The 10,716-nt window shown below is 41.8% G+C and overlaps 1 protein-coding gene across 3 annotated transcripts in view; it reads left to right on the forward strand.

The window, feature by feature from the left end:
* Nucleotides 1-6: 6 nt before the first annotated feature.
* Nucleotides 7-10,716, forward strand: part of Dennd3 (DENN domain containing 3) — a 73,945-nt gene continuing 63,235 nt past the window's right edge. For all 3 annotated transcript variants that reach the window (XM_010639203.2, XM_033760888.1, XM_033760889.1), the window contains exon 1: nucleotides 7-197. In XM_010639203.2, coding sequence (XP_010637505.1) covers nucleotides 96-197 — 102 coding nt within the window. In that variant the 5' untranslated portion in view covers nucleotides 7-95. The remainder of the gene's footprint in view (nucleotides 198-10,716) is intronic.

The following is a 10,716-nucleotide window of genomic DNA, read 5'->3' on the forward strand; positions in this document are numbered from 1 at the left end:
CCGGACCCAGGCTGCCCCACGGCTGGAGCGCGGGCTCTGCTCTGGGCGGCCTGGGGGTCCGAAGCTCAGTGCGCCCCGCCCTCTGCGGGGTAGACATGGCTGAGGCCTCGCAGCAGCACCTGTCGCTGCCCTCAGGGCTGGTGGAATTGTGTGCACTACTGGGCGCCCCTCGCGACAGCCTTCGCAGCCTTGAGCAGGTAAGGGGCAGACTAGGAAACGGAGGTAGGGCGAGGGGCGTTGACCAGAGAGCGCTGTCAGGCCCGGCGCATCCCGAACGAGCGCCCTGGTGTTCAGCAGGGCTGGCGCGGGCTTCCGACGGCTGTCACCCCCGACCACCCCCGGCCTCTGGGCTCTCGGTACCGTGGGTCCCAGGCCTTCTGTGGGGATCCCCTTCTGGAAGGGGCCCTGAGTTCCTGCAGGGTGGGTGTCGGTGCGCAGGAGGTCAGAGCAGGTACAGTCAGCTGCCCCAGGGCAGAGACCAGCAGCTGTTCGCCAACGACGCCGAGAGGGGGGCGCTTTCCCTTTTCTCTGGGAACCTTCGAGGCAGAGGTACAGTGGTGCGGAGCGCTCGCGGGCGCCGCAGCGCTTCTGTGTGGCCTTTTGCTTCCTTAGAGTCCGGGCCCACAAGCTGTCCCCCCCTACCTCGAGCAAGGTGCTGACAAGCCGGGACCCCGAAGGCCGAGGTCTAGTGAACCAAATCCTTGCTAATTAGCAGATTAAACGATTTCCTTCATTACACAAAGATTTATTGTCTCCTAAGTAAAGTGTTCTCTGCTGGGCACAGAATAATGTAATCTCAAGTTGTAAACTTAATTATTAGGTTTAAATATTCTACATTTAGTTGTTGTGTGATGAAGCCCAGCTGTTTTTTTTTTTTTTTTTTTTTTTTTTCTTTTTCTGCCTTCCCTCCATCCCTGCTCCCTAGCAGCGAAATTCATCTCCTTTCTTTGGGAAAAAGAGCAGTTTTAGAAAACCTACTCCTTGTTTCTTTCCTGTGTTCCCTTTCTTACTTGTGGAACCTGGCCTTCTTTTGAATCTGTCTTTTTTCCTGTTGATGCAGCATTATCTGTGACGTTGTCTCTGTCCGTTTCCTGCAGAGGTTTCACTAGTCTCCTGCCCAGGTGCCTGGGGGAAGTCCTTTCATCTCTTTCCAGCTGATGACACTGGAATGGCATATGAGGGTTTGTTGGCTGGCTGTTCAGAGAAAACAGACAGCTGAGGCTGCATGGATGTCATCAAGAAAAGTTTAAATATTTCTAAAATAACAGAATGAATGTCTGTTAATATTTCCGTAGTTTCTGTTGCTGAGCTTTATAGTTCAAAGCTAATTTTGACTTCTGCAAAAAAGCATTCCTCTACCCAGAAATGATTTCTGGGTGTCCCTTCCACCTGTCTTACTGGGCACCCTCCCAATAATGTCAGAATATCTGCTCCAACCCTCATCAATTTAAAGTTGTCTCTCTGCCTCTAACTTGCCCAATGGCATTGCATCCTTTTTCTTAGAACAGGAAATAACCTGTTGTCACTTGTGGTCTTCTAGGCGCTCAGCATTTTTGCTTCCTGGGCCACTCCAGCATGTCTCTTGGTTGCTTGGTGTGAGAAATATTTTGAGAGAGGATGAATCAAAGTGGAATATTTTTGCTGATACTTTCCTGAGCTAACAGGTTGCAGTGCTCCCTGGCTCAATGAGAGGAGATGGTTTGCTACTTTGTACTTAACATTAATCCTCTTTGTTTTATATTCAGATTCTGCTAGGGATTTGGCAGAGTGGAGATAAAACTAGTTATCAATTAGTAAATAAAGGAGAGTTAGAGCTGGGCGTGATGGTACATGATTGCAATCCACTACAAGGCTGAGGCAGGAGGATTGCAAATTCAAGACCAGCCTGGGCAACCTACTGAAGCCCTGTCACAAAATAAAAAATAAAATAAAATAAAGAGCTGGTGGTTTAGCTCAGTGGTAGAGTGCTGGGGTTTAAAGGCCTTGGGTTCAATCCCAGTATGGCAAGAAAAAGGAGATTAGGAGATGGATTTAATTTCTGGAGTGATCCTATTGTTAAATCAACATCAGTGTTCCAGTTAGCCAAATGTAAATTTTATTTATTTAATTAATTTAATTTTTATTGTATTTCTCATTTGAGTGTCCAAGGTTTTAAAACATGCTTTTTGATTTTTACTTTTTAAAATTACCATTTCTCTATGGTTCTTATGTTCCTTTTTGGTGGCACATGGAAACAAGGCTGGAGTTAGAAGTATCTATCCTGAATTAAGGTAGCATAATGCCCTGATGTGTTGTTTCATCTTGTAGAGAGTGGGGGATGGTGTTAATTTGGTTGTGAAAGGTGAAAAAGAACTCCAGAATGAGTCAATCCCCATGTGAGTTACAGTGATATGTTTCTCTCCACCCCTAGTTGCAACGGGGTCCTCTTTATTGAGTGTTGTGGTGGGAGGGGATGCATTATAAATCCATCACAGAGTGGCAGAAAGTGCTCATAGGGCCTTCTGCAGTGGAGGAAACCTGCATAATTGCCGTGTGTAGATGTACATTTTTATGGTTTTAGTGAGGGCTTTCAGTTCCTAAGACAGCATTGTCCAGAAGAATTTCTGGGTTGGTGGCACTCCAATACATGTGTGTGCCCTGCCTACATACGGCTACTGTGCATGCACAGTGTGGCCGGTGCTGCTGAGGACTGCGCTTTATGTTTCAGTTTGCTTTTTGGTGTTGCTTTTCAGGGCTGGGGATTGAACTCAGGGCCTCAAGCATGCTAGACAAGTGCTCTGCTACTGAGCCACATCCCTAGCCCTCATTTAGTTTTGATTAATTTAAATTTCGTTGGCCATATGGTGCAGCTGTGATAGAAAGCATAGTTCCACAGCATTGAAAGAATATTTTTGGTTTTATTTCATTTAGAACAGCCAATCCTACAGTAAAGAATAGTGCTGCTGTATAGTCTAGTTTAGAAGTAAATCTAGTGCTTAATGAGTCAGGTGCTGTGGTTTTAACTTTTTAATGAGCTTTTTTCAAAAACACAGACAGTGGTTATTGTATAGGGGTTTAATAAGTCAGTGTTTGGGACAGGAGAGCAGGAAATAACTGTCAGCTTCTGGCTCAGGCTGGCAGAGGTGACAGGCTCGGAGTTGGCAGTCTGTGGGCATGGACGTGTCTTCACAGCCAAAATGTGTATCATGGAGTAATCTGTGAATACTCCTGAAGGGACCATTCATTTCCAGAAATTTATTCTAACAAAGGGTGCGGTCATATCAGTGAGACCTGAACGTGTACCAGATGCTTCTCAGAAGAGGGACAAGTATATTCCTGATCTGTCAGTCACATAGTATGACAGCTGTGAACAGGGAAGTCAGCCACACGGCAATTAAACAACCAAGACAACAGTGTAAATTGGATGACCACAGTATGAAAAAATGTTGTAAGTTGACATATGCATAAAAATGGAAGGAAGTGCCCTGGGCTGTACAAAGGGTGTTACCTTGGAGTCCTGGAATGGTGGGGAAGGTCTTACCTTCCTAGTGATTCCTTTAGTATCGCTACATTGCTGTTATTTGTGAAAATGAGACTGTGTTGCTTATTCAGTCAGGAAAGAAAACAGATTTCCAGACAGAGAAGAAACACGTGTGAAATGGACAGGTGGACAAATATTGGATGGATTTTGAACACATCTTTTTAGTAACTGGAGATAAATAGAGGGAATGACAGGACTGTGTTGGCTTTAGTGTGATGACCAGTACTCAATCCAGATCTGAGATCAAGCCCCAGGCGTATGAATGGAGGGACATCACCTAAGAGCTAAATGTGGGGACAGAAATATGGCACAATCTCTGCCTCACCCCACCCTCATGAGCTGGAAGGTGATATGGTGGCACTGTGGGAGACAGAGAAGTTCTGATGTATAGGGGAGATGGAGCCCTGGGAGGAGGAGCCGTAGGAGATGATGAGCCAGGAGGTAGATGTGTGAAAAGAGGCACTATAGGAAGTGATGAGCTGGGTGTGGGGGTCAGGAAGAACTCATCATCCTAGCCAGGGCAGGGTTTGCCTGGTGAGGAGGTGGAGCCAGCAGAGGGCTGGGAGGTGTCAAGCTGAGTGAGGGGCATTGAGAAGCAGGATATGGCAGACATCCCTGAGGTGAGTGGCTTTGGGGCACCCTGGCTTGGGGGTGGCTGGCCTGCTGCTTGGGAGCACAGTCATGTGGCCCATGCAGATGTGCAATACATACACAGGAAGATTAGCACTAATGATGATGGAGAAACATGTTTTTCAGTGCAGTGGAAAGTCAGAGAAGGATTTGCAGGGTTGGTTGGTCCCACAAGATGCCCGGTCTGCTCATTCAACAGTGGACTTTCTTGGGGAGTGTGGACACAGATGACTTATGATGCCCAGACCTTTGAAGGATTTGGTCCTGATTAATCTTTTCCTACTCTTAGCTACAGCTGTGCAGGTGTTGGTTGGGTTTGCAAGCCCAATGCCATGGGACAGCAGTGAGCTGATTTGGGAGATCTTTCCAGGCCAGTGACCCCAAGATGGGAGTTTGCAGATGGGAAGTGAGCCCACAGCCTGGAGTCCCAGCTCCGAAGGCCCCACTGTGCCATTTTCATTGCAGAGAATATAGGTGGGAGACCAGTTTTTTTTGAAACTAGCAGGAGCTTAACTGTTGAACCTGTAAGGGACCTCTGACTTTCAGGGGGACTGCTGGAGGCATTTGGGGATAGTGTCGGAGTGGAGAAGTCTGAATGGGGGGCAGGACCCTTGGAGCTGTGAGTTTGGAACTGTGGCCGGAACCTGGGAGTGTGAGATGGCCTGAGTGGCTAGAGCCTCAGGGGTGGGAAGGCAAAAGGAAGGGGCCAGACAGGAGCAGTCAGGAGCTGGAGAAGAGCTGAGGGAATCCAGGATCAGGGAAGCCCCAGAAAAAGGGCCTAGTCACCTGTGTTATATGTTGCTTGGTGTGAACTTGCCTCCACAACTTGACTTCTATCAAGAGGTGGTTTTGCACTGTGGGGATGTGTCTTAGTCTTTGTGGCTGTAACTATCCACAATGGAAGAAACACACAAGCATATTTTAAGTTCATTAGGTCAGAACTGTTGGCTTTTGATAAGAAAATTTTAGAGGCGGTTTCATGTGACTAGAGACATGGGTTCCCTTCATGTGTAGAACGTGAAAGGTTTTCAAATTATGATCAAATACAGAATTCCCATGTTTGGTCTTCATTCCTACTGGTGTATTTTTCCCAAATATAAAGAATTGTCAACAGAATTTGAATAATACAACATATAAATAATTGTATTGAGTGTAGAGTGTCCTTACTGACAAGATGTTGTCCTTGTAAAATTCCTTCCCTGTGAGAGGTCCCCTTTTAGTTCCTGATTTTTAGGAGATGTTGACAGCTGGCTGTTTTTTTGTGGGGATGGTGCAGTCCTTTTACTTCTGGGGACAGTGTGGTCCTTTTAGATACCTTTTCTAAGGCAGCACAGACTCTCAGTTTCCCAACCTCCCACCTCACCTGCTGCCTCCTGCTTTCTCATATCCTGTAATCCAGAGAATGGTGGCTGAGGCTTTTCTATTTTTAGCCAGCTGAGCACCTGGGCCACTTCCTTCTCTCTCACAACCGTGTTTTGCCATAAGTTCTTTGAAAGATCTGAAACCAGCCTGGCAGCAGTATATGCTCAGCCCAGCTCTGGCATCAGGAACTGTGGTCAGCATTGTACCTGGACAGAATAGAAGTTAAAGATTCAGCCTGTATTCTTTATGTTATTTGGGAAAAGAATGGAAAGATAAATGGCTTTAAAAAATGGGTACCAATTTAAAGTTTAAAAGAATTCAGGTTAAAGAATTCCCCTTTCACCCATCCCAAGGAAACATTTGGTCAGTGAGGAGGCATGTGTCTCTCCTGTTCATATCCATCCGATCTTCCTCATTTCCCTATCCACCCACCCAGATCAGCAGGGACAGGAAGTCATTTGAGGGATAGCCCAGGGACATGGAGGGCATGTGCCAGTGCACATGTTTATGTAGAGTGTGAGGATGCACAAAGCCCTTCAGCATCTGGCCCTGATCTCCCTGGGCAGAATTCCACGTGCACTCCTAGAGCTCCTCTGATCTACCTGGTTGCCCTCATCCCCTGGACGTACTTTGTGAGAGGAGTGCTCAGAGGCACAGCATTGTGCTGCTAGCTGTTGGAGACAGCTGGGATAGGAGCTCCAGTCTGCTTCTCAGTAGTTGGCTCAGGACTGCAGTGCTGGCGCCAAGTGGGTGAATTGTTGCTGCTCGTGTTTCATACGGAAGCCCTGGACTCAGGGGGCATTGTGACTGCTTGAACACTGGGCCCAGGAGTTTTTTTTTTTTTTTTCCATTAAGTGTATTGGTACATTTAAAACAAACAATACAGTTACATTTATCATTGGGATCTTGTACCTTTACATGATATGTCTTGGTTCTTGTTTTTTCCCCATACCCCTGTTCTCCCTTTACCCTCTTCACCTTTCCCTATTTACAAAGACTTTGTTTCCCCATTTTTTTCACATTTTTTTCTCTTCCCTTATTTCCTTTCCCCTCCCCTTGCAACTTCCCCTTTAGCCATTTTCTTTCTATTTCACACTCCCAATTATACCATTTGAACCTTATTTACACTTTTAGTTTTTCACACCAGAGAAACTATTTGATATTTTCACGTGTGCCCTATTTTGCTTGAGTATGGCCTCAATGTGCATCCTTTTATCTATAAATGTTTGTAGTTTCTCATTCTTTATGGCTGAGTAGTACTCCCTTTTATAGAAAAACCACATCTTTATCCAGTCTCCAGTTGATGGGTAATTGGACTGTTTTCAAGTTTTAGTTGTTATAAGCTGTGCCACTATAAACATGGGTGAGCACATATAGCTGTGGTATGAGTCTTACAATTCTTTTGGAAAGATACCCATTCGAGGGATAGCTGGGTCAAATGGAACCTCTAATCCTAGTTCTTTGAGGTATCTCTATATTAATTTCCACAGTGGTTGCACCAGTCTGCACTCCCACCCACAATGGAGAAGGGTTCCTTTCTCCCCACAACCCCGCCAGCATTTGTGATTGGTTGATTTTTTGATAGCAGCCATTCTTTGTGGGGTGAGGTGGAATCTCAGTGTAGTATTCATCTGCATCTCTCAAATGACCAGTGATGTGGAACATTTTTTCATATATTTATTTGCTGCTTTTACTTCTTTGTCTGAGAAATGTCTGTTCATTTCAGATGCCCATTTTTGAATTGGATCTTTATATTTGGGGGGGTCCGATTTTTTTGAGTTCTTTATATATTCTTGATAGTAGACCTTTATCTGAGGAATAGCTGGTAAAATGTTTTCCCACATTGTAGGTTGTCTCTTAGCTCTGTTGGTGATTTCTCTTGCACTGCAAAAACTTTTTAATACAATGAGATCCCAGTTGTGTATTCTTTGAGCCAGTTCTCATGCTGCGGAGGATTTGTTCATAAAGTCTTCTCCCATGCCAATGTCTTTGAGAGTTCTAAATAATTTACTTTCCAGTAAGTTTAGTGTTTCTGTTTTGATATTTAGATCTTTAATCCACTTGGATTTTAGTTTAGTGCATGGTGAAAGACAGGAATGTAGTTTTAATCTTTGGCAAGTGGAAAGCCAGTTTTTCCAATACCATTTATTAAAGAGGCTATCTTTCCTCCAGTGAGGGTGGTTGGCTCCTTTGTCAAGGTTGAGGTAGCTGAGTATGTCTGATGTTGTTTCTGCATCTTCTAATCTATTCTATTGATCCTCTGGTCTGTTTCTTTGCCAGTACCATGCTGTTTTTATCACAGTGGCTTTGTGGTATAGTTTCGAGTTGGAATTGTGATACCCCCTGCCATGCCTCTGTTGCCTAGAATGGTTTTTGCTATTCTAGGTCTTTTCTGGTTCCAAATGAATTTTTGGATTGTTTTCTCAAGTTCTGTGAAATATACTGTTGAGATTTAAATAGGGATTGCACTGAATCTCTATAGAAGTTTTAGAAGTATATCCATTATCATTTTGTTGATTCTTCCTACCCAGGAGCAAGGGATGTATTTCCATCTTCTTGTATCCTCTTCTCTTTTTTCAGAGTGCTAACATTTGCAATTTAGACGTCTTTTGTCTCCTTCATTAGATTGATTCCTAGATATTTCATTGTTTGGATGTTATTGTGAAGGGAATTGTTTCCCTTATTTCTCTCTCAGTGAGTCTATTATTTGTGTACAAGATTATTGATTTTTGAGGGTTGACTTTGTATCCTTCTACTCTACTGAATCTGTCAATTAAATCTAGCAGTCTTTTGGCAGAGTTTTTTGCATCTTCTATGTAGATTATCATATCATCAGCAAATAGTGACATTTTAACTTCTTCCTTTCCTATCTTTATTTTATTTCTTTCTCTTGTCTATTTGCTGTGGCTAATGTTTTTATAACTATATTGAACAGGAGTGGTAACAGTGGACGTCCATGTTCTGTTCCTGATTTTAGTGTGAAAGTTTTTAGTTTTGATCATTTTGAATGATATTGGCTGTTGGTTTTTCATAGATAGCCTTTTTCAGGTTGAGATAAAAACCCATCTATTCCAATTTTCTGTAGGGTTTTTATAATGAATGTGTGTTGAATTTTGTCAAATGCTTTTTCTGCATCTATTGAGATGATCATATAGTTTTTGTCCTTAATTCTGTTAATATAGTATATTACATTGATTGATTTACGTTTGTTGAACCATCCTTGCATCCCTGGAATAAATCTGATTTGGTTAGGGTATATGATCTTCTTGATGACCCTCTATATTCTGTTTGCCAGTATCTTATTGAAGATTTCAGCATCTATGTTCATGAGGGAGACTGGCTTGTAGTTCTCTTTTTTGATTGGGTCTTTCCCTGGTTTTAGAATCAAACTAATACTTCCAGGAATAAATTTGGAAGTACTACTTCCCTTTCAATTTCACTGAAGAGTTTAAAGAGTAGTGGCAATAGTTCTTCTCTAAATGTCTTGTAGAATTCAGCAGTGATACCATCAGGACCTGGGCTTTTCTTTGTTGGTAATGTTTTAATTACATTTTTGATTTCACTGAATTTAATTGGAGTATTTAGACTTTTTATATCTTCATTCAATTTTGGAAGTTCATATGTATCTAAATCTATGCATTTCTTCTGTATTTTCCATTTTATTAGTGTACAGGTTTTCAAAGTAGGTATTGATGATCCTCTAGATTTCTGGTGGATCTGCTGTGACTTCACCTTTTTCATTCCTAATTGCATGAATTTGAACCTTTTCTTTCCTTTTTTTGATAAGATTGGCTAAGGGTTTATTGATTTTATTTATTCTTTCAAAAAACCAACTCTTCGATTCATTGATTTTTTTATATAGTTCTCATAGTCTCCATTGCATTAATTTCTGCTCTGATCTTTATAATTTCCTTCCTTATACAAGCTTTCAGTTTGTCTTGCTCTTCTTTTTCTAGAAGCTTAAGGCTAAGCATTAGGTTGTTGATTTGAGCTTGCTCTGTTTTCCTAGTATGGGTGTTTACTGCTATGATTTTCCCTGAGGGTAGAACTGCTTTCATTGTGTCCCATAGATTCTTGTATATTGTATTGGCATTATCATTTATTTGTAGAAATTGTCTAATTTCTTCTTTAATTTCCTCTGTGACCCAATGGTTGTTCAGCAGGATGTTATTTAATTTCCATGTGTTTGTGAAGTTCTTGTGTTTTCTTAGGCTATTGATCTCCAGTTTAATTGCACTATAGTCTGATTATATACAGGGGATAACTTCAATTCCTTTGCATTTAATTAAGCATGTTCTATGAGCTACCATGTGGTAGATTTTGGAGAATAACCCATGTGCAGCTGAAAAGAATGTATATTCTGATTTTGTGGGGTGGAACACTCTGTAGATGTCTACTAAGTTTGTTGGTCTGTCTTGGTATAGTTCTGTTATTTCATTGTTGATTTTTTTAAATTGAGTTTATTGGTACAATCTAGGTATACAATACAGTTAAATTCATCATTGGGATTCTGTACCTTTACATAATAGGTCTTGATTCTCATTTTTTCCCCTTATCCCTGCCCTCCCTTCACCCCTCCTCCCCTCCCCATTTACAAACACTTTATTTCCATTTTTTCAGTTTCTCATATTTTTTTCCTCTCCCTTATTACCTTTCCCCCACCCTTCCCATTTTCCATACTCCTTTAGCCCTTTACTTCCTATTTCACATTATTAATTATCTCATTAGGATCCTGTGTACTATTATAGTTTTTCACACCAAAGAAACTATTTGGTATTTCAGTTAAAGAAATCTCTGTATGAACATTAAAAATAGGGAATCCTAAAAATAAAACTAAAAAGAAAAGTAAAAGAGAAAAGGCAATGATGTAAATTAAAATAATCCTTAATTCTGGAGATGAAAATGGTCCCTGAACATATTTAAATTGCTTCTTGCTCTTATAGTCTTATCTTATTCTTTTGTTCATTATTTAAATACTTTATTAGTTTCTGTAATCAAACCCATGTAGATATGACCTTACATATTTAATACAGTGCTTTACCCCTGTACACATGGAAAAAAATAAAAGTAAAAATAATTTAACATTTCTAGACCAATATGGCTGTCCATTTCTGTACAATGCCAATTCAACACAGTAAATTGGGATGACTTTTTCCAAAGTTGGCAGCACCGTTAAAGTTTCCCAAAATTTAATTTATATATAT

This window comes from Fukomys damarensis, unplaced genomic scaffold (assembly GCF_012274545.1).
Source record: "Fukomys damarensis isolate Sample0158 unplaced genomic scaffold, DMR_v1.0_HiC HiC_scaffold_5, whole genome shotgun sequence".
Classification (NCBI taxonomy): domain Eukaryota; kingdom Metazoa; phylum Chordata; class Mammalia; order Rodentia; family Bathyergidae; genus Fukomys; species Fukomys damarensis.